This window comes from Triticum aestivum, chromosome 3B, assembly GCF_018294505.1.
Source record: "Triticum aestivum cultivar Chinese Spring chromosome 3B, IWGSC CS RefSeq v2.1, whole genome shotgun sequence".
Lineage (NCBI taxonomy): Eukaryota > Viridiplantae > Streptophyta > Magnoliopsida > Poales > Poaceae > Triticum > Triticum aestivum.
The window spans coordinates 831,743,783-831,766,966 of NC_057801.1; the positions used below are offsets into that span (position 1 = coordinate 831,743,783).

Below are 23,184 nucleotides of genomic sequence, written 5' to 3' on the forward strand. Positions count from 1 at the left end.
GATCTTCTTCCCCTTCATAAGGGTTTCCAGCGTGCGGGTCACGAGCATCAGCTGCTCGTTGTTGTCGCCACGGCTCTGGCGGCGCCCCCGCTGGTTCTCCTCGAACGCCATGAGGCGTCCGACAGCCTCCTGCACCGTCATCGTGGCGACATCGCCCCACTGCTCGATGGTGTTGACGATGTCGGCAAAGCGATCCGGCACGGCGCTGAACAGACGCTCCACCACAGCCTCTTCCCCAAGGGTGACACCGAGGGAGCGGATTTCACTCACCAGCGTGGTGAGTTTCCTGGCAAATTCCGGGATAGTTTCCCCGTCCGCCATGTCGAGGCGATCGAACTGCCTCTTCAGTTGCCGCGCACACGCCTTCTTCACACGATCCTCCCCGACCCATGCAGATCGGATCATCTCCCACGCCTCTTGCGCGGTGTCACAGTCCGCAACCTGCAGCATAACATGATCCGGGACGGATTGGGAGAGCGCCGCGAAAGCCCCCTCATCCGCCGCTTGGTCGTACTCGCCGGAGCCGTCAATCGCCGACCAGACGCGGAGCGCCTTCATCAGCACTTTCATCTTGATGGCCCATAGAGAGTAGTTCGTGTCCGTCAGCATCGGGTACTGCATGGGCACATTGGTGGCTCTCGACGGAGCAGCCAGCACCACAGCACCGTCACCGTCGCCTGTGGTCGACCTCTTGGCCGCCGGCGGTGTGTACTTTCCGCCACCGCTGCTGCTGCTCTTCCCGTCGCTTTTCGTAGAAGACGTATCCCCCATCGCCGCCGCCAAAGCTCCTCCGATCACCGCCGCCAAACGCCCAAGGTCCTAAACCTAAAGCTCTGTATACCAAATGTTGGATTTCTAGCAGTGATCGACTCTCTCTCTCTCTCTCTCTCTCTCTCTCTCTGAATTTATTTCTCTGAAGCACACAACACACACACACGAGGTGGAAGGGAACAGAGAAGGAACGCAGCCACACAGAGAGATTTTTGCGACGCGTAAACCGTGCGTCTTTCTATTCTTCCCTTTATTCAGTTGCTTAACAGAAAACGAAAAACTCGCCACGATCCAGTATATGCGCGCGCCATCCCATGAGCTTGGATCGTGCCAAGTCTAGAGCTACCAGCTAGGCCTGAAAGCTAGGAACAGAAACTACACCGCAACGTGAACGTAGCACGTTTCTGGTGAACAAATTCAGTCGTGCTTATTATGTGACAGAAAAACAAAATAAGCTAAGGGAAACGGGGCAGATACATTGAGATTACATCCAACAGAAAGATATAGCAGTAGCGCGGGCAAACAAAAGCGCTACAGCTACTTATTAGTAGCGCATGTGGGAAAAGTGCTACTGATATATTCAATAGTAGTAGCACTGGTACATAGAGCGCTACTACTATTTGTCAGCTGTAGCGCCTTATTAGTAGCGTGGCCGCCCGCGCTACTGATAGCGTTAAAACCCGTGCTACAATAGGATTTTCCCTAGTAGTGAGGCTGATCTTTACATTTTGTCTGTTTTCTTGTTATGGGTGATCATTTTGTATAGTTTACTTGAATAATGATATGCTTCTTTATAAAATTCTCTTGCAGTTCCTGTCAATAGGATACTCTTGTTGAGTTGCCTTTTGTGTGTGAATGGTTCAGGAGCTTTTCTCTGAACTGGGTGATCTAGAGCGATGCTCGATTCGCCATGAAAGAAGTGGGAGGTCTAACGTACAAATGCAATCTTATGTTTTTCCTTGTTCCATGTGTGTGTTCTGTGTTATGCATGGCAGTACTTCTGTTTTGTAGTTAAAAACTGAAGTTATATTTGCAAGGCGTGGTGATGTTGTTGCTGCGATGAGGAACAGTGTCCTATGAAAATGCATATACTTGGGACTAACACTCTTGCTCCGGCTGTACTACCAACCGATAATGGAAGCTATGATAGGAACGCTGCCAAGGGGTATTCTAGGTGCATTACATATGGAATCACACTATAAGAGAATCAATGAATTAATATTTTGGGAGGTTGGATTCCTGATGTGCTTAGCTGGATTGACAATCTTTTCAGTACAAGTTGATCGTATTAGTTTAGTCAGACTATTCACACACCAACATATATATAGTCCTTAAGCCCGTTGATTCCCTGTGCCTGAGGACTACTTCTGCTATACTTGCTACTGTATTTCTTTTTTTTTAGTCCTTAAGCCCGTTGATTTCCTGTGCATGAGGACTACTGCTGCTATACTTACTACTGCTGAATTAATACAGTAGCAAGTATAGCAGCAGTAGTCCTCATGCACAGGAAATCAACGGGCTTAAGGACTATATATATGTTGGTGTGTGAATAGTCTGACTAAACTAATAGTCTGACTATATATATGTTGCTACTGTATTTCGTTCTAGCTGCTAGGTCGTGCTACTGCTGCTGGTGTATAGATGTGAATATATGTGTAGATCTGTGACTTGATGAGTAAATAGGGAACTTTTCAATTAAATTAATCTAGGAAATAACTACGATCATGGCATTGACAAAGTTACTGACATACTGATACAAGTAAGCATGTACTAAGCATATAGTAGAAACATCTACCCACAAAGCTAGAACTGCTAAGACAGAAATAAACAGGAGAGGGATAAACTTGTTATACCCTCTGATCGGCCAGGCAGAGGCCACGGTGGCGGTTTCAGCAGCAGCGTCCTCATTGGCCTTCTTCTTGGCTTCGAGCTTTTCGGCGGCGACACGTTCGGCGTGGGTGGACATGGTGATGACAAAGGTGACACGGACGTAGAGGAAGTAGTCGATCGGAGGCGAGCAGTCGTGTAGTCGCTCCCCAAAAACCTAATCGCCCCTCTCCCACAGGATCCAGAGAGGCGTGTTTCAGAGGCCTGCTCTACCATTAACCATTTATGCGGTGAATGGGATGGAGTCTCCGGCGACAGTAGCAACAATGAACTATGGTGGGAGTGGAGGCAGATGCGATCTGTTTTGCGTGATGACTAGGGTTAGCTGACACCTTGCATATATAGGCACGGCCGCGTGGAGAGACGTGGGCTGGACCCACGTCCGAGTTGGTGACAGCCCATGATCTGATGTCTCAGATCGTGGCCCAGCTGTCAAAAACTCTTCGTTCCTGACCTGCAAAAATAAGCGCGTAGGTGTGATCTCGCTTTGGCTCATTCCCACAACCCGCGGTGCGTCATGACATAGCGAGACGGGCGGCAGAGGAGGAGCGCACGGGAATCACTTCTCTTCTCAAGCTCCAATAGCATGTGGAAGATAATCCATTATAAGGAGGTCCAACTCCTCTCGAACTAGCAAGGTGAGACTAAACTTCCCACTACACCTAGTGATATATAACTCACATGGGCCCTTAGAGATTTTCTGAAATTATTACATGGGTCAAGGCCCACCCTAATATTTCAACAATCGCCCACCAGATCTCAAGGGCCCCTTTCACTACAAAAAAATTACACTTCCGTGATGATACGTGTTTGTCACAGTGAGTCGTGTTTTTTGTCATGCATGTACATCCATGACGATTTTATGAGAGTATCAAGATAGGCATACATGTGTTGTCGTAGAAGTGTTCCATGACATTACCAAAATTATCATCACGAAAGTGTCCACTTCCATAATGATAAATCGCGCGTCACAGAAGTACTTTTGTCAAGGGTGATCGACATGTGGCATCCACCGTAACGGAACACCATTAAGCTATCGGGTCGGGTTTTGGATCCGATAACCCGTTAACAGCCCGGACCAATGGGAAATTTCCACGTATAAAATTCTGATTGGCCGGACGAAACACGTGTCAGCTCGTCAGTGGGTTAGATAGGTGCCTATGATATGTCGACACGTGTGACGGCCCACCACTGGCCCATCTAGCTTACAAAGCCGGTCCGTTTGACTTGGTCAAAAATTAGCGGGTTGGCCCATGAAAAGCATGTTAATGGTCTCTTCGCAAATAGCCCATTTTACGGCCCGGTAACTCATGGCCCGTTAGGGCCTAACGGAAATCGGCCCAAGAACGTCATGTGGGTCGTCGAATATAACACCATCCCATTTCACTTTCGGCCCATGTATGGCCCACGACGTCTTTCGGCCCATATGAGGCCTTCGTATCTTTAGGCCCTTTAGAGGTCCACGGTGACTCTAGCCCATAATGAATAGTAGATTTCTTTGCACCTGTTAACGGCCCATGATTCACATGGGTCGTTTCCATCATGTGTTAACTTTTGGCCTATTGACGACCATACGTTCTCGGGCTCCTTTCCGGCCCTCGATTACTTTCGGCCCGTTACTGGTCTGTTCAATGGGCCAAATTCGTCCCGTGGCAAGAGTCAGCCCATTTCTGGCCTGTTAACCCGTTGCGTCATTTCCAGTCCGTCCTATATTCCGGGCCATTAACGACCCATTATGTCTATGACAGAATTAAGCCTTTGCTGTCCTCCGGCCTGTTAATGGTCTGTTACCGTGTTGGGCCGATACCAATTACGCCCTTTACGGCCCATGTAGACCCATTTATCCGATGGCCCGAGGCCCACCGATTCTACGGCCCTGTTGGAGGCCCATTTATCGATGGCCCGTAGGAGACCCATGGATCCTACGGCCCATAGCAGGGTCAAGGTTACCACGGTCCGTATATGGCCCACGGTTGTTGCAGCCACTAGCAAACATGGGGAAAAGAAGACTAGGAAATAAATAAGCCAGAAACTAACGCTAGGCTATTAAGGTGATTGCACAGATTACATTCACTCGGCGTGAAAGATCCCCACCAGTGCAAATATAGGAAACACCCTACACTGTACAAAATGGCTTGTTATTTTCTTCAGCCGATGGTTGCACGTTAAGAACAAATTTTGTATCGCACCAAAACAAATTACAACTATAAAACAAAAGGAAGGTTGGCATAAAAGTTAACAGTCTAACAGATAAATGCACCACCAGAAGTTCAGAAGCTCAGTTCATTTGACCTGACTGTTACATTTTCATGTTCTATTGTCCGATGGAGCACCATAAAACTTCGCGTTCATTTCTCCTAGGCTCCTGAACAACATAGCAAATGTCTGATAGTATGGTTTTAAAACCATGCATATCTTGACGACATCGAACAATGTCTCTCCTTGTTTCACAAAGGGTCTCTGGTAGGGAATGGACTTGTGTCTGGAGTGCAGATATAACATTGTTTTGAGCTTGCATATCTTGATCATGAGGCAGTTTGGATGAGATTGCCTTAACAACCAACCCGGTATTACACAGGAACGTGCATTTGGCACTGTTAGTGGACAGGTACTGACCCACTGCAGCAAGAGCTGACATTGCGGTTATAGTTGCCTCGCCACCTTCAGAAGGTGGCGGTTCCACCATTTGTTTCATAGCTTGCTGAAAAGTTGAGTTTTTACAATAGTACTACTAGAACAGAAGATATTAAGGAGGCAGCAAAACCAAACAAAATATCTTTGGTCTATATATATAAAGAACCTATTCTAGTGAACCCATGTAAAATATTAGTTGTATTTTATTGCAAAGTACATAATAAAACCAGGTTCCAAACATATGACCATGTACCATCGCTAATGTATTGTCTATTTCTTCATATTGTATATTGAGGGCTAAGGATAAAAGGACAAAGTTTATAATACGGCAAGCATAGTATGACATCATTCATATCACAAAACAACTAAGAACAGACAAACATGCAATTGTAACATTGTGTGGGCAAGTCCAGCACGGAACTAGATTGCAGGTCAAGATCAAAGGAACATCACTCCTCTCTTTTAAACCTTGTAAGGTGCAATGATACGCTAAGACAATTGTGTATAAAATTGAAAAGGGTAATAGACATTGGCTGCAAACCATGCAGTTCAAGGCACAAGTCAAAGTAAGTAGTAGTTAAAAGGCATAAGGATTAAGGACTTACAACAGCGGCTTTGACTGGTGTAGTCATGCCTTTCTTCTTGCTGGTGTGACAGTCCTTGAAGATTTCCACAGCATTTGGTTCAGGTACTTTTTGGTCCTTGCGGGCTTTCCTCTGCATTTGGAACAAGTCAATATAGATCTGATAATATGGTACAGTGAAAATAGTGAAACAACAGCTAATTACAAGAGCCTTGCAGTGTGCAATATAGCTACGAGATCCTATCGTCTGTTGGAATTTCACTTTCGTATGATTGGCCTTGTTCTTTGAACAGTTCGCCTACAAGAAGATAGATTTTGTGGCACATGCGTAAATAGGACTTCAACATGTGATCTGATCACATATATAATGTACCTGATACTTTGGATCAGAACAGTGTTTAACGAGGCCTCTCTAGTCTTCATCCGATATATTTTCCACTCGAGATGTTTGGGCAAGTTCACTGTTAGCATTGCCTTCAAAGTGAGTTTTCCTCAAATTATACCGATATTGTCATAGAGCAGACTTGAAAACATGGGTGCAAGCTTGTCTGGTTGCATCATATTGGCTATCCAACTTGAGCCTCATCTGTTGAAAATTATGAAAGTCTCATTATCAGCAACCTAGAAAGTATGGGACACAGTAAGATGATATTACTAGTTTCCATACATAACCATACTTACAGATAAATGGTCGAGGAAGGTGTTGAACTGGGTTTCGTCTTTGTCATTCCTGTACTGAAACCATGTTGGGAGGATACGTACATGACACGTAACGGCAACCGTTGCCTCTGATACTAACTTGGCCGACTCTGTAGCATCACGTGGCCATTTAAAACCTGCCTCAAAACGGATCTCCATTCTTCCTCCTCTGGATTTAGTTAACCTATCGAGCATTATCCCTGATGTTTGTTTTCTCTTGCGCCTAGGTGCTAGTCCAACAACAAACATAGGAAGTGTTAGTGTACATCAAACTGTGAGAGTACATATAAAGAAGCATGCAACTCTATCTTGACTCCGGCAACTACCTTCTTGCCGTTGAAGCTCACAAGGTTCATCTGATCTTGCCAACTCGTCTTGTGTCAAGAGTGCTTGAGAAGTAGTGTCAGGTGGCAAGGGAGCTTGAGAACATGCTGCTAGCTCAGTTGACGCACGAGTAACTCGTGCAGCTGGTAGTACTGTGGTAGGTGTTGCAACAACTAGGGTTGTCTCTGCTTGTTTGGTGGCAGCTATTTATTTCTGTTTGGCTTGTTCTGTAGCTCGTGTAGCATGGGATACCCTGTTTGTAGAATTTTCCGCTCACTTTGACCTTCTATTGCACCATCAGTACCAGCAGAATCTGCAGGATTCTTCCGCTTCCCATTCCCTGTCATTCTGTGTTTTTCTTCCTCTTTGTCTGTGCCATGTTAAGTCAAGTCGGCAAGAAAAACGAATAACAATTTAGTTCTTCAGAACAAATTGATGCGTGATACAGACGAACTAAACTTTGATGTTAGACAACCACATGATAGGAGGATGTAATATGTATGAAAAACAGGATGGAAGAGATAACCAGAACTATGATGTGTAAACTAAGCAGAAGACATTTCACTAAATTAGAAGCAATGCAATGGAAGGTAGACACCATGTGAAATATGCTACAAATATCGCTCTGCCAAGTTAACAGTGTCTCGTCATGAATGGCATTTAAACAAATGTGAAGCAGTACAAGAAATAAATCATATGCAAGATGTAAACAACATCACACTACCAAGTTAGTGGTCTCTCGTCATTAGTGCCATTGCATATTCACAGCATTGCATATTCACATCTTATGATGTGTAAACTAAGGAGAAGGCATTTCAACAAATTAGAAGCACTGAAAGCTAGACATCATATGAAAGATGCAACGAATATCACTCTACCATGTTAAAAATGTCTCGTTATAAGTGACATTTCAACAAATTAGTAGTACAAGCTAGAAAAAAATGCGAGATGTAACCTATATCGCACTCCCAAGTCAAACGTGTCTTATGATAAGTGATTGTTGCAGGTTACACAACAGTGGTAATTTGATGTAAGAACATGGTGTGATAGACAGATATTATATATTCTAGAAACAGGAACACGTGTCTTATTCACAAGTATAATGTGTAAAGTAAGAAGATGGAATTCAACAAATTAGAAGCAATACAAGCTAGACATCAAACATAACATGCAACCACATATAATAGTGCCAAGTTAGAGGAAGCACCTATGATGGTGCACTAGGGGAGATGTGCTCATCATCAACACATCTGCAATGGAGTGGGTTAGTAAAGTTACTCTCCTCAGTTCACAACTGTCTTCCTTTCCCATGTCCTACTTCACGGGAACTCCGATCACAAAGGTTGGGTTACCACCATGGCCACTCATGTGGGTCTCATACCCATCAACGTCGATGCATTATCTATCACAACACGTGATAGCCCTTTAATAAAGGGATATGCCAGATTCTTAGCCATTTGGACATAATCCAACGCTATCACTCTGGAGTTTCTTAATTTTCTGACAGCTTTTAATCTCATTCTTATGTGTTTGTTGGAGTTCAAGATGTCCTTTGAACCCTTCACCTTGACAATGACAGTCTGATTGTCACAGTTCATAAAATACCGCGTGAGTGTTAGCAATTATGAAAGACTAAAAGATGGTTGAGTATGTGGATTTGCTATACAAGCTCTTATATTGACTCTTTCCGATGTTATGATAAATTGAAATTGCTTCAATGACTGAGATTATAGTTTGTTGGTTCTCAATAGAGTTTTTGATTCATATTTTACCTTGTGAATGAATTGTCACTTTGGCATGAGAAATTATATGATAATGTATTGCTATTCTAAAGATGATCATGATGCCTTCATGTCCGTATTTTATTTTCTATCGACACCTCTATCTCTAAATATGTTGGCATGATTATCGATCTCGGCTTTTGCTTGAGGACATGCAAGGTCTAAGCTTGGGGGAGTTGATACTTCCATTTTGCATCATGTTTTTATATCAACTTATTGCATTATGGACTTTTATTTCACTTTATGGTACAATACTTGTGTTGTTTCTCTCTTATTTTATAAGGTTTACATGAAGAGGGAGAATGCCGGCAGCTGGAATTCTGGACCGGAAAGGAGCAAATCTGAGAGACCTATTCTGCAAAACTCCAAAAGTCCTGAAAATTTACGGAGAATTATTTTGGAATATACAAAAAATATTGAGCGAAGAAAACACCATAGGGGACCCACCAGGTGGCCACAAGCCTGGCGGTGCGCCCTACCCCCTGGGTGCGCCCCTAGGGCTTGTGGGCCCCCTGGCAGGTCTTCGATTCCCATCTTTGGCTATATGGAGGGTTTTGACCTAGAAAAGAATCAGAAGAGAGATTTCGAGACGGAGCGCCGTCGTCTCGAGGCGGAACCTGGGCAGGAGCAATCTAGAGCTTCGGTGGAGCGATTCTGCCGAGGAAACTTCCCTCCCGGAGGGGGAAATTGAAGCCATCATCATTACCAACGATCCTCTCATCGAGAGGGGCTCAATCTCCATCAACATCTTCATCAGCACCACATCTCCTCTCAAACCCTAGTTCATCTCTTGTATCCGATCTTTGTCTCAAAACCTCAGATTGGTACGTGTAGGTTGCTAGTAGTGTTGATTACTCTCCGTATAGTTGATGCTAGTTGGTTTATTTGGTGGAAGATCGTATGTTCATATCCTTAATGATTTTTATTACCCCTCTGATTATGAACATGATGCTTTGTGAGTAGTTACGTTTGTTCCTGAGGACATGAGAGAAGTCCTGTTATAAGTAATCATGTGAATTTGGTATTCGTTTGATATTTTGATGAGATGCATGTTGTCTTTCCTCTAGTGGTGTTATGTGAACGTCGACTACACGACACTTCACCATGATTTGTGCCTAGGGGAAGGCATTGAGAAGTAATAAGTAGATGATGGGTTGCTAGAGTGACAAAAGGTTAAACCCTAGTTTATGTGTTGCTTCGTAAGGGGTTGCTTTGGATCCACATGTTTCATGTTATGGTTAGATTTATCTTAATTCTTCTTTCATAGTTGTGGATGCTTGCGGGAGGGGTTAATCATAAGTGGGAGGCTTATCCAAGTAAGGACATCACCCAAGCACGGGTCCACCCACATATCAAATTACCAAAGTAACAAACGTGAATCATATGAGCATGATGAAACTAGCTTGGCAATAATTCCCATGTGTCCTCGGGAGCGCTTTGCTTTATATAAAAATTTGTCCAGGCTTGTCCTTTGCTATAAAAAGTATTGGGCCACCTTGATGCACCTTTGTTACACTTGTTACTTGTTACCCGTTATGAATTATCTTATCACAAAACTATCTATTACCGGTAATTTCAGTGCTGGCAGAAAGTACCTTGCTGAAAACCGCTTGTCATTTCCTTCTGCTCCTCGTTGGGTTCGACACTCTTACTTATCGAAAGGACTACGATAGATCCCTATACTTGTGGGTCGTCAGGCCATAAGCTGGTTTTGGTCTGCCAGTGCTTAAAGTACGTACCGGTAAACTTATCCGGTTTTAGTGCAGCGGCAAAACCACCGAAAAATGCCTACACAAATTAAGTTTTTGGATTGCTGAGTAAATAGGCAATTTTTCTATTAAATTAATCCAAAAAATAACTATGATCATGGCATTGACAAAATTACTAACATACTGATTACGAACCAAGTAAGCATGTACTAAGCATATAGTAATACATCTACGCACAAAGCTAGTACTGCTAAGACAAAAATAAACAGGAGAGGAATAAACATGTTATACCCTCCGCTCGGACAGGCAGAGGCCGCAGCGGCGGTGGCAGCAGCAGCGTCCTCGGTGGCCTTCTTCTAGGCTTCGAGCTTGTCGGCGGTGGCACGTTCGACATCCGTGGACATGGTGATGACAAAGGCGATGCGGATGTAGAGATAGTAGTCGATCAGAGGCGAACAATTGCGTAGTCGCCCCAAAAACCTAATCGCCCCTCTCCCATACAAGATCCAGAGAGGCGGGGTTTCGGAAGCCTGCTCTCCTGTCAACCGTGCACGCGGTGAACGGGTTGGAGACACCAGCGGCAGCAGGAGAAATGGAACGATAGTGGACGTGGAGGTAGATGCGATCTGTTTCGCATGACTGCAAGGGTTGGCAGACGCCTCACATATATAGGCGCAGTCGCGTGGAGAAATGTGGGCTGGACCCACGTTCGAGTCAGTGACAGCCCACGGTCCGACGTCCGAGATCGTGGCCCAGCTGTCAAAAACTCTTCGTTCCTGGCCGGCAAAAATAATCTCATAGGTGTGAGCTCGGCTCAGCTCACAGGAACCCGCGGCGCGGCGCGACATGGCGAGGCGTGGCGTGCAGCGGAGGAGGAGAGTGCGAGAACCACTTCTCTTCTCAAGTTCTAATAGCATGCGGAAGAGAATTCATTATAAGGTCCAACTCCCCTCCAACTAACAAGGTGGGACTAAACTTCTCACTACACCTAATGCCATATAACCCACAAGGGCCCTTGGAGATTTTATGAAATTGTTAGATCGGCCCAAGGCCCACCCTAATATTTCAACATGACTGTATAAGAAGAAGCTGTATAAATATGTTAAAATTCTGTCAAAAAGCTCAATGTACATATGTGTAGATGTGTTAACATTTGCTCGTTGATTCTGTGGTCATATAATTAGTACTTCAACTTGTGATTTATCCGCCGGCCCTGACATACACAGAGATGGAGGACTCCCTAGATCGGATGCTCACAAAGATGAGCCTCGCTATGGGCACCCGCCTCATGTAAGGCAGACCAAAAAGGGGCGACCTTATCATTCCCTGATCTTATCTGATTCACTAAAAAAATGTTTATTTATTGTGTGCAGAGTAAAACCACTTCCTTTGTGTGAAAGAAAAATAAACTTCTCTTTACTTTTTCTTTTTGGCTATTGCATTTTAGTTCTAGGTACATCCACTTTTATCCATTTCTTCTACAAGTATTTCTGAACGGAGGGAGTAGAATTATTTTTTCCCTGTCTTCTGTAGGACACTAGCACTGCTGCTTAATTCCTAAATCTCCATTTTAAGGAGAGGGTGGACTATTTGAGTATACAAAAAGAAGGTTAAGGAGAACAACAACATGGTCATTTTAATTGTAGCGCTTGAGGATACAAAAAGTAGGACAGGATCTTATTGCCAAAAGTATACCTGTAGCTGATCAGCTAGATGCATCTTGAAATAAGCTCCTTCTTGATGTTGGTCTCTGGTTGACTCACAAGATTAACGTGAACATCATTTTTTTTACACGAGTTTACATGATATTGCTCCATTTCTATTCCGCCTTCTGTCGATATGTTACTCTGCATTTGCGAGGTGTTTTGTTCTACCGGTGCAATGCACTGGCATATTTGCTAGTAATAATAAAGGGCCTATTGCTTCTTGCGGTACGTCACGAAAATTGCCCCAAAAGTTGCAAAATACTACCCACCGATGCCACTTATAAGTGATGAAAAACATTTCACATAGTGGAATCCCTCATCTGGGCCAGCCCATGCAGTAGGATCTTCCTATACTGCATTCTGCGTGCTGCGAGAAGACGTAGCGTGCCTATTTGGGCTGGCCCATGTCGGGGTGGCCAGTTTTTCAAATTTCGTTTTTTATTTTTTTTATTTTTTTTTCATTTTGTTTCTCTACTTTAAACAATTGGGGACTTCAAAAAAGTTCCAGTTTTTTTATAAATTAAGAACTTTGAAATAGAAATTTTAATAAATCATTAAATATTAGCGGATTCAAAAAATATCCATGATTTTATAAAAAATGTTTACTTATTCAAAAAAAATATTTGAAATTTCGAAAACCAAATGATCGGGAATATGATTTTTTAGAAAGTTCATGTATTAAATTTTGTAATGAAATTGAACAAAATTTCGCCAACTCAAATAATATTTATGCAAGGAAAAATATTCTAAAAACTTAAGAACTCTTTGTGACTTTCTAAAATGTTCGTTGATTCAAAAATATTCATGCATTTCTAAAAATATCGTTAAATTAAAAAAACTGTTCCACCAATTTCCAAAACAATGTTCCTCCAGTCTAGAAATGTTTGCCAATTCAAGAAAATTGTTAAAAAATATGTTCACAATTTTAAAAAATGTTTGCAAATAGTATAAAATATTCATGAATTCAAAAAATATTCTTGATTTTAGAAAATATTTGAAAATTTGTAAAAGTGTTCATAAATTTGTAAAATGCTCGCAATTTCAAATACGTTCACGAGTTTAAAAAAATGTTCATGATTTCACAAAATTGAGAGGGAGATAGTGTATCTCAGTGATGCAGCAAAATGTGATCTTGGCCATTGAAGATTATGAAAAAGAAAAACTCCCGTTGCAACACGCAAGCCCTTTTGCTAGTTTATATAATGTACATTGATCAGCACAATCCCCTGATTGTCATGGTAGAAAAGTTGTGCAAACTATTAGCCATTGCAAACCCGTATTCTAGTCTTTTTACCCTTTTCCTAATTTCTATAACAAATGTGACCATACTGTAGATGTTAGTACAGCCATGTGGTTGTGCACTTGTAACTATTTATCCAATAATATAACCATTTGTGACAAATATTCAGATGAACAATCATAAGTTAAATAACATGCACTGTCCTTTTTTGTACAGTTCACATTATGTTATATATTTTGTATTATTTTTTAATATGCAAATTATATTCAATTGTGAACAATATTCAAAACTCAAAAAACAAAAATAGAGATGAAATATGGGGAGCATGGGCAACATGTTGCCAAAATTTCACCGCAAAAAAGGAAAGAAAAAAATTGCCAAAATCACTTTCCGTGAAGCATATATAGTCTTCACATGATGCTCAAGACTGAAACTGCAGATTAATAGATGCTGTCACCTCATGATGCTCACCAATACCAATTGGGGTTAGTTACATCAGCTAAGGTGGTTAGTGCGGCAAACCAGCAAGGCAGCGCTTGCTAACACAGCATCAAGAATCATCCAATTATATGCACATATATATATAATGATATTTACTATAGCTCTCATCTCACATGAACCCTAGCTGGGTGAGATCGTCGTCCGGGATCTCCAGGCCTCCGGAGAAATCAAAGTCTTGCAGCGTGTCGTCCAGGCCATCCGTGAACCAGGCGCTGATGTCGTTGCCCTCCGGCACGTCCAGGATGTCCACCATGGGGTCCATCGGTGGCAGGTTCATGGGGGCGTCCAGGGACTCCGGAGCGACGTTGGCCGAGCTGTTCCTTGGTTGCTGGGTAGGTCTTGTGCTCAGAGGGTTGTTCCACTCGTTGGATTCTCGCGGCGACGGTGATGGGAAGCTGGAGTTGGATGGCTCTGTGACTCTGCCAAGGACGTTCCCAGATGTTGATAGCTGCGCTAGCTTCTGCTTAGGCTTCATCTTGGTCTTGCGCTCGTTCCGGCCGCTGCCAGACGAGTTCCGGCCGCTGCCTGATTTCGAGCTGGAGTTCTTGGCAGACCCATCTCTGCTCTGGTCCCTTTCTCTCTCGCCCTTCTTCAATTTTGTGCTACCTGCAAAAGGATCAGCAGAAGTTGGGACACCTCATGAAAAAGGATTTCTTACAAAATCATCATGCCAAAGTTAAGTAAATTTTGTTCAAGGGTGCTAGAAATACCTTGGCTCAATGGGCTTCTGTCAAGCTTTAGGGCCTTTGGCCTATCTGCAGATCCTGGAGGGACACCTGGAGCATAAGAAGGCGGATTAATTATATGGAAGTTCTTACAACTATAGTGCCAAATAAATAGGCGGGTTTGTGTGGCTTATTTCGATATCCACAATTGCATGTGCATTACCATCAACTGGGTCACTCTTTGGCAAAGGCGCGGACAGCACACTCCAAAGGAAAGGCTCCCTGAAGCAGCTTTTCTCTGTTTCCTCGAATTTCTGGCACCGGGCAAGTGTTCGCTTGGCAAAAGCCAATGCAAGCTGTTTTGCGGCCTTACTGGCTGCTTTACTGAGACCGCCCTTGTGACTAGAACTACCTCGACCACCCTGTGAAAAAGATCAAGGTTAAGTTACTACTTGTAGTGGTTTCTTTAGTGGTAAACAAAAAAAACAATACATAGAAAGAAACATGCAACACTGGAAACCAACCAATAAAATATTTCCTAGTTATACAGATGGACTAATAGCGAGTGCCAGGCCAAACATTGCTATCAACAAGACTACACTACGAAGGTGCCAGGCCAACATTCATCACATCACCCACCTCAGTTGTTCAGCAATCAGTTAAGACACGAAACCTATGGGAAGCAGAATGCCCTAATCATCCAATTCCTTAAAAAAATAGTGCTAACAAAAAGTAGGCGGTAATGTAACTAACAGAGTATTCAGGTACCAGCAATTTTTTGTATGCCCTCTCTACTAATTTGTTCATTGCGTGTTGCTCCAGGCTCCTGCAGACAAAATTTTGGAATTAGACACCGCAATAGGTTCTACTCAGTTACATTAATAAAAAATAGACATAGGTAGAACCATTAATACCTTTCCTCCATGTTTTTAGTATTTCGAATTGCTTTTTCTAGCTTATTTAATTGGCATTTCTTCTGATTCACCTGAAACAAGTCGAGAAGCATACATATTAATTAGAAAAGCATATCCTTCCTACAAAAATGTGCAAGTTGCACAAGTACTAAGAAATATGCCAAACTGAATGTTGTCAAAAGGACACGTGCAGGGAGGTATTTTTGCATTAAAATGCATTTTTTAATGTTTTTAATGCATAGAACTGCTGTAAACCCAATGACAAAAGGAAATCATCAACACGTGAAAAATGAGGATAAGGCTGCTAGAATTAGTTGAAGTGTGGTGCATAATCTCATTTGGTTTAAAGCTCCCTATGTGGGACCGTTTCAAATTGACTCAAACTATTCCAAGTTATGCAATATTGCCATATTCAAACAGCCCAAAAAAGTGACTTTCTCACCGAACCACTTATCTATTGAAATCTGCTAAGTGGGTGAGACCTGCTATTTCACTAGTTTCCGGCACTATCAATTTGTCACATGAGACCCAACATATCAAGCAATTCCACCATAATATTCTCATCATTCTCATTACTTAAGCTTGAAGCCTCAAATGCAAGTTCTAGAACTACTAATACCAATGCCAGTTTAGTATGCTCTAAGTTTTCACAGTAACTTCATGTGAACTCCAGAGAAGATGAAATGGTGACTTGATAACTTTAATTATCCGAATGATCTGTTGAGTTTAACCAAAATTGAATGCTGAATATACCCACCTGATCAAAGAGTCTTTTCTGCAGCTCCAAAATAACTTTATTAATATCCTCATCCTCTCCCTCGTCCAGCTCTGGCTGCAGTCAGAAAAATATCGCCATGACAATGATTTGAGTTAATAAGGAGACATATGGAATAACACACGATTACTGAAAACAATGAGGTGACGATCTATTATGCATCTGTTTTCTCAAGGATCATCAAAATATGTTTGCAGTTGGTTCACCCTAAAGGAACATACGATGCAAAATGAGGGTCAACACTCTCAACGACAGATCAACACCCACTGAACCACACCCACTCAAGGTTTCGAATTCACAGCCTGCTTTCTAAATAATGTACTGATAATCTCTTGTCAGTTCCCAAGAAAATGAAAAGAAACAAAAAATGGAATCAAATAAGAAAGGATGGCAATTTCCTTTAGCAAGCATGGCAAATCCTTGCCATGTTCAGTTTTTTGCCAGGAATTGCCATGCTTGCTAGAAGATATTGCCATCCTCGCGACAACATAATTTGCCATCCTGACGTCAGAATTTTAGCATTTCCATATAAAATTGTAGCTAACTACTCCCTCCATTCCATATTAGTTGTCGCTGAAACGGATGTATCTAGACGTATTTCAGTGCTAGATACATCCGTTTGAGCGACAACTAATATGGAACAGAGGGAGTACATGACAAAGAAATAACCTTCAAATAGACAACTTATCATGAATCGGGCTTTTAGAAACCATACCATCTCTGGAAAAATGTCAATACTGTGCAACTCGACCAAAGTCCTATCATGCAAAGACATCTGCGCATACTGATATCCATATAATGGTAAAGATAAATCTTTTCCGGGAGTTTGATACTGCTGTGTAATCTGCGGTACTGATCCATGCAAAGAGCCGTTTTCTGGGTACCCCATAACATTTATCCCATCTGATAGATTCTCACTGCAAACTGAACTTTGACTATATGAGCCCCTCAAATTACTGGAAACTGCGAAACCATTGGACATGCTGTTATATGCTGGGTTACTGTTTGAATGCTTAAAATCAGGAGACATTCCAAAACTGGATTCTAGCCCTGTAGCTTCAAATTCAACTGAGGCAGCACGAGGAAGGTAGTCATTTGAGAATTCCATGAGTATATCTCCTTGGACACCATTGGACTCCGGAAAGTCATCAACATCTTCTACAATCAAGGCAGAGAGCAGTCTACTTGTCAGGGGAGCCATTTCACCAAATATTCCTTGCCCCTGTGCCTTTTGAGATGTGTTGTTATGATTCTCGCCATTATTATAAGACAAAATGTCAACAGATTCTCTTGGTCCAACACCATTTGCTTCCCCTTGATCCAGCAACAAAGAAGAATTGGATGGAGGCAGAACCTGGGAGGAATGCTCAACCTACAGATGAAAATAATATATGAAACATGGGTATCAAATTCAGATCTTTGCAGTACAGGGTAGACAAATAAAGGAATACAGAAGTTGAGGATTTTATTGGAAACATCTTGCACGATAAGAGTAGGGGGTAGACATATAAAGGAATACAAAAGTTGAGGATTTATTGAAAACATCTTCCACGATAAGAGTACAGGAGTGGCAGAAGGTAAAGTACCATTGATGGTGGCCCATTGTAGTTCGTTGATGCAGTCAACTTGTCTTCATCGTGCTTATTAGACATGCCCATTTCAAGCTCTTCCAAAAATATTATCTGACCAGAGACTCCGGTAAGTGATGATTCATCCCAACGACACAACAGGTCCATTATACCAACTTGTAAGGAAAATAAAATTGAACCTGGTTTTTCAAGAAGGATAAATCTTCAGAGCTGATGAAAGTAAGCATTGGTTCTATTTTCTTCCAAAAAGGGCCAGCATATGCACCAACTGCAGAAAAGGATAAGGAACTCATCAACTATGAAACATAGAATTACAGCCATTTGCAGGCCAAACAGATAACTACGATATGTACAATTACACACCAATAGCACCACGGGCAGCATTTGCAGCAGCTAGAAGTTCTTCTCGGTCATCTTCAGATTCACCTACAACAAACAGCTTAGCATCAGGATCAACTTTCAGAGAAAGAAAGCAAAGATCTTCGATGGTAAATTAAAATGTCTATCAGCAAACCTGTAGTATCCATTGACCCACAATTCAGAATTTCTGGGTGCCGAGATGATGCTTTGCGGTCCGAGCCTTTCTTTGTTGGAGGACGGCCTAACTTACTGCACCAAATTAAAGAAGACCATAAGTTTCAGATACAAAATACAATACACGTGTTTGCTAGAATTCAGTCATTAAGCACCTTTCATTCTTTTCAGATGCAGGTCTTACGCTCTTTACCAACTTCCTCGTTTCAGTGCTGTCCAACTTCTCTTTTGGTATGGATGTACACCCTTTAACATGCATAGTGCCTCTTCCACTCCTCCCTTGACGACGAATACTACCATCTTCAAGTTCTTCTTTCAACGGAATCCTGCTTTTCTTGGACGAGAAAATTAAATCGGATGCCACATGAGCTGAATTTGCCCCCTCATTCTCAAAGTCACCACTGTTTGTGACTTTTTCCTTATTCCTGTGTTCAGTAGCAACAGACCCTTCACTTTCTGATAGACCAGCTGGAGATGTAACATTATCCATTCTAGATGCAGCTTGTGAATTATTGCTAGCTGCACCCCTTGGAAGTAAAAGGCCAGGCGTTTCTAAAGCTGGCCTAACAGCAACATCAACTGGTGATCCTTCAGATACGGGTTCATCAAAATTTGACACCGGTGATACAACATTTGCTCTTCTTGTCCGTGACATTTTCTGTGGACGTTGACCCACCCAAGCAACAGGAGGTGAAGAGGCACTTGCAGCCATGGGACGCTTGCGATTTGTGGTGCTTCCCAATGGTGAGGCTTTATTTGTGCACGGTGCTTCTTCCCATTCATCAATTCCTCCAGCTGAGCGTAGCAAAGTAGATGATGAGTGGATACCGACAAGTGAACTGGTTCTTGGTGCTCTGGTTGCTTTACCCTTGGTAACAGGACTTAAGGTTCCAGGTTGCATATCCTCGGAAATATGTGCCCTGGAATCACGATGGAGGCAAAACATCAGAAGAATGGAGAAGCACATAATTATTCACATTTTGCAAAAAAAAAGTACCTAATATGAACCATAGATGGTTCGAAACTACATGCACTACAGCAGCACAAAGAGGGTTCAACCATTCAAATCAGTCTGATCATGTTATAGAATGTGTTGCTACTTGCTACAATACTGACATCAAGCTATCAATGCTTACTTGTTTCCTTTCACCAAAACCCGTTCTTTGTCTAGCCCACCATGGCGCTCTCGTCTTTCATTTGGAAGAGGGGTGGAATCCATCTCTGTCTTCAGAAGATACCGTGAGCCAGAACTACTCAGTTGAGAGCTTCCATCCATCTTGCTACCTCCAGATGCTCCAGCAGAAGCTCCATGTCTGACATACAACAATTAAAAGGAGGGATAAGATAAGTGCGCCTGAATGCGGAGATGACTCGCCATGGTCATGAACCTGAAGACAATAATCTGAGGTTGGACCTCTGAAGCCATAGCATTCTTAACCTCATAATGCATCTCCATAATGATCCATTTGAAGCTTACGTGGAAAAACTATAAATACATAACAAAGCTGATGACAGTGCACGAAGATTACCTAAATGGAATAGCATCACTAGAACGTCCACGTACTTCACTGCTTGATCTATGTTGAACTGATGGTTTAACATCTCGGTCTACATCACTGCCTCTATTGAGCATAGTTCCAACAGAACGCTTACGTTTCATCTTTTTCTCCCATCCTTCACCACCAGGAGCTAGGCCTCGTAATTTGTCTTCAGAAAACCCTGATGTGGCATTGGCAATTCTGACGGAGCTTTTGTCCTTCTCCAAAGATGGGTTTTTCTCAGTATCAACCAAAGGACCTCCTTGCCTTGTAGAAACACTAACACGCCCTTCCAACTGAAATATGCGGCCAAAGAGTCAAAACAAAAGGCAAATGGTAGCCTTTGAAGACATAATAAGGAGGAAATATAGTCATAGTCAAAAAACTAAAAATGCACTATTGTCTAACAATTAAAAAGGCCACAAAAAAATAAGTATGGGGACTTTAACTCAACCATTGAGCAACAAAAGGGAATTCGGGAGAGAGACATGGTATAAAAGCTTTGCTCAATCATGACACATCTCCACCTAGACAACAGGTCCATTCAAGATTAATCGACCCAACGGTTCTGTCTCCACAATGTTTTAATTCAGTCATGGAATTCGGGGGCTAGTTGGGCCTAAGCCCATAGTTATCAGCATATAGAAGTATACAAAGATTCGTCATTTAAGATGAGATCACTTCCATGACCTGTTGTCCCATGTGATTTGCGCACGCACACTGATATGCCATGCCAACTACCAGTTCACACAAATTTACCTGTTTAGAATAGGAACAATGGAACCTCTAATATGTCATAACTCATAACCCAAGGTACCAACTCAAACTAACTACGTACAACAGTGGAAGCAATGTCATACGAGCAAAACGGAGTTGCTGATTGAAAGCATCGGTGAAGTAGCAGAAGTACAAACCCGTGCATCTGCCGTCAGCGACGACCGGACACGCTTGCTCATGGTCGAGCTCTTAGCCCTCTCCTCGAGCCTCTGGGCGGGGTTATCCCCGCTGTTCTGAGCCCCGATCCTAAGAGAGCCGCCGACGCTCCCCGACGACCTGTCCACCGACGTGCCGTCGCTCCTCTGCCGGCGCCGCGTGACGACGTTCTTGTACTTGTCCAGCTTCTGGATGGACTCCTGCAGCGACTTCGCCCTGTCCCTGCAACCCGATTCCATTTCAGGCCTCACCGGAGCAGCAATGCACGCGGAAGTAAAGCACGGGGAAAAGATACGAGGAGCAACGTGTACTTGGCCCTGGCCGACGACTCCGCGACGCCGCCCCGGATCCGCCGGAGCTCCTCGGCGGCCGCGGGGGGCAGCGGCTTGCCCTGCGCCAGCGCGGCCAGCGGCTGCTCCGCCGAGTCGGCGAGCGCCCGCCGCAGCTCCGCGGAGCGCGAGTGCCGGTGCTCGCCGACGGGGAACTGATCCAGCGAGATGTACTGCGCGAGCGACGGCGGCTCCGTCGCGGCCCCCGGTGCCCCCCTCGCGGGGAAGCCCCCCGCGGCGGCGTCGGGCCTCGAGCCTCCTCCTCCTCCCGACATCGTCAGCCCCCTCCGAAGCTGCGCCGCATCAAGGTCAAGAACGAATCCCGCCGACCGGCCGGACGAGGGCGGCCAATCCGGCCGTCGAGCGGCCGGGATCGGCCGGATTGGGGGTCGAGGGGCCCGCGGGCTGGGGGAATTCGGGGCGGGCCGGGGGGCAAAACCCTAGAAGCGGAGGTCGCCGGCGGCGAGGGGGAGCGCGTGGGGGAATTCGGCCGGGTTGCGGGTACAGATGGGAGAGAAAGATCGGTCCTTTTTAGGCACGAGGGCAAATTCTGACACTCTTGGACCCGGGGTCAATTTGGTCAATCATCATTTCTCTCTTGTAATAGTACAATTTTTTTTTCAATGGTAGTGTAGTACAGCCTCAGGCTTTCTATGCAACAAAACTTCTTTTTCAAGTGTAGTATTGTGCTCTCTTTGTTCGATTTATTAGGGCTCAAAGCCAAAATATGATATCAAGGCGTAATTAGTTTAGTTGAAAACGAGCGCACGTGCCCAACCATGCTGCTACGTAATAACCACGCTCTCTCGTGAAGGTCATGGGTCGCACGCTCTCGCGAAACTGACCATCATGTCGCTACTTAAATTCGTTGGATTTACCGTTAGTGGGGGATAAGGTGAAGAGTTGGAGGCGAAATGGAACATAAAAATGCCGTGCGGGGTAACTATTCAAGAGGATCGAGGATTCAAGGCGAATAACAAGAGGGGTCGAGGGAAATCATTGCACATAATAAGCACGAGTTTACATCAAAATGGGTGCAAGCATATACTATTTATCGCTTATTAATTTCCTCTCTCACCCGCATTCCGCAACTTAACTTTGTTGGAGTTACCTGTAGAGGGGACCAGAGGGGCGCGGGATCGAAAATGGAAAATGGACACGCATCAGTAACCGTCCAGGAGGATAACGTGCGGAATGGGAGGATGGAGAGAAATCATTGTGCATGATAACCAATGCCTTACAAATCTGAACTCTGCCCGGCAACCCTCGGTCCTTCTAATCCCAAAGTCAATGGTATAAAAGAAAATTAGCAAGTTCCGTCGCACCATTAAGAGCAAATGAGTACTAAAGTTTGTACCATGCAATAGAAAAAACTAAGATGAAACACCAATCATAATATTTGATCTCAACAGATGCATTACATGTGTGATCTATGTGAAGATACCCTAGATCCATACATGTAGCTACTAATGTCTTTGTACAACAAATAGATTACATGTAGAAGACATACAAGAAATTTTTTTAAACAAATATAGGAGTGTGTACATAGTGATGTAGTACTACCCTAGGGTTGAGATGGATTGCACATACACAAACAATGACATACAAGAAAATCTTTAACATGGATACAGGGAGTGCATACATAGTGTTGAACTACTACCCTAGAATTGAGATGGATTGCGCATACACAAACAATGCCACAAAGGTTTCCATTTTGATATCCACATTTTGCGGTTCTATTCCAGTGAGAACAAAAAATGTCAGGCGGGGAAAATTTAAAAATGTTAAGAACATAGATTCTTCCTTGAGATGATTGGGAGGAAATGAGCAAGATATTTATAAGTATATCATAGTTTATCGATGTAGACATCCTACCTTGGGGAAAATCAACAATCCTGCTGCCATGGATAACCAAAGATTCCCATCTTTCAAACAAAACACCTACCTTAAATTTGACAGTCAAAGTTTCTGGCAAAATATGTACAATTCTTCATTTGGATACATCCATGCATGGGGTTTTACTGAGCTAAGGAGAAAACTTCGCCAACCATGTAATGAGCAGTAGTTATATC

At 43.4% G+C, this 23,184-nt stretch overlaps 1 protein-coding gene across 3 annotated transcripts; it reads right to left on the reverse strand.

The window, feature by feature from the left end:
* Positions 1-13,752: 13,752 nt before the first annotated feature.
* LOC123072758 (uncharacterized) lies at positions 13,753-21,632 on the reverse strand. 3 transcript variants are annotated; one of them, XM_044496393.1, is made up of 16 exons: positions 21,095-21,632; positions 20,765-21,005; positions 19,842-20,146; positions 19,449-19,625; positions 18,468-19,232; positions 18,293-18,387; positions 18,142-18,204; positions 17,958-18,046; positions 17,776-17,871; positions 16,905-17,561; positions 16,172-16,246; positions 15,415-15,485; positions 15,254-15,326; positions 14,724-14,922; positions 14,546-14,611; positions 13,753-14,441 (listed from the first exon to the last, which is right to left on the reverse strand). In XM_044496393.1, exons 1-16 carry the CDS (start codon positions 21,385-21,387, stop codon positions 13,945-13,947), a joined length of 3,762 nt encoding a protein of 1,253 aa, XP_044352328.1. In that variant the 5' UTR covers positions 21,388-21,632; the 3' UTR covers positions 13,753-13,944. The 3 variants fall into 3 exon arrangements, with proteins under 3 accessions (XP_044352328.1, XP_044352327.1, XP_044352329.1); XM_044496392.1 differs by having other exon boundaries at positions 21,089-21,632; XM_044496394.1 differs by having other exon boundaries at positions 15,269-15,326; positions 21,089-21,630.
* Between the last annotated feature and the right edge of the window lie 1,552 nt (positions 21,633-23,184).

Excerpts from the sequence above, each read along its gene's own strand:
- LOC123072758 (XM_044496392.1), bottom strand. The coding sequence starts at position 21,387 with ATGTCGGGAGGAGGAGGAGGCTCGAGGCCCGACGCCGCCGCGGGGGGC. Across the intron at positions 17,562-17,775 it reads ACAATGGGCCACCATCAATG|GTTGAGCATTCCTCCCAGGT; the intron begins GTACTTTACCTT and ends TTTCATCTGTAG. Across the intron at positions 16,247-16,904 it reads TTGACATTTTTCCAGAGATG|CCAGAGCTGGACGAGGGAGA; the intron begins GTATGGTTTCTA and ends TTCTGACTGCAG.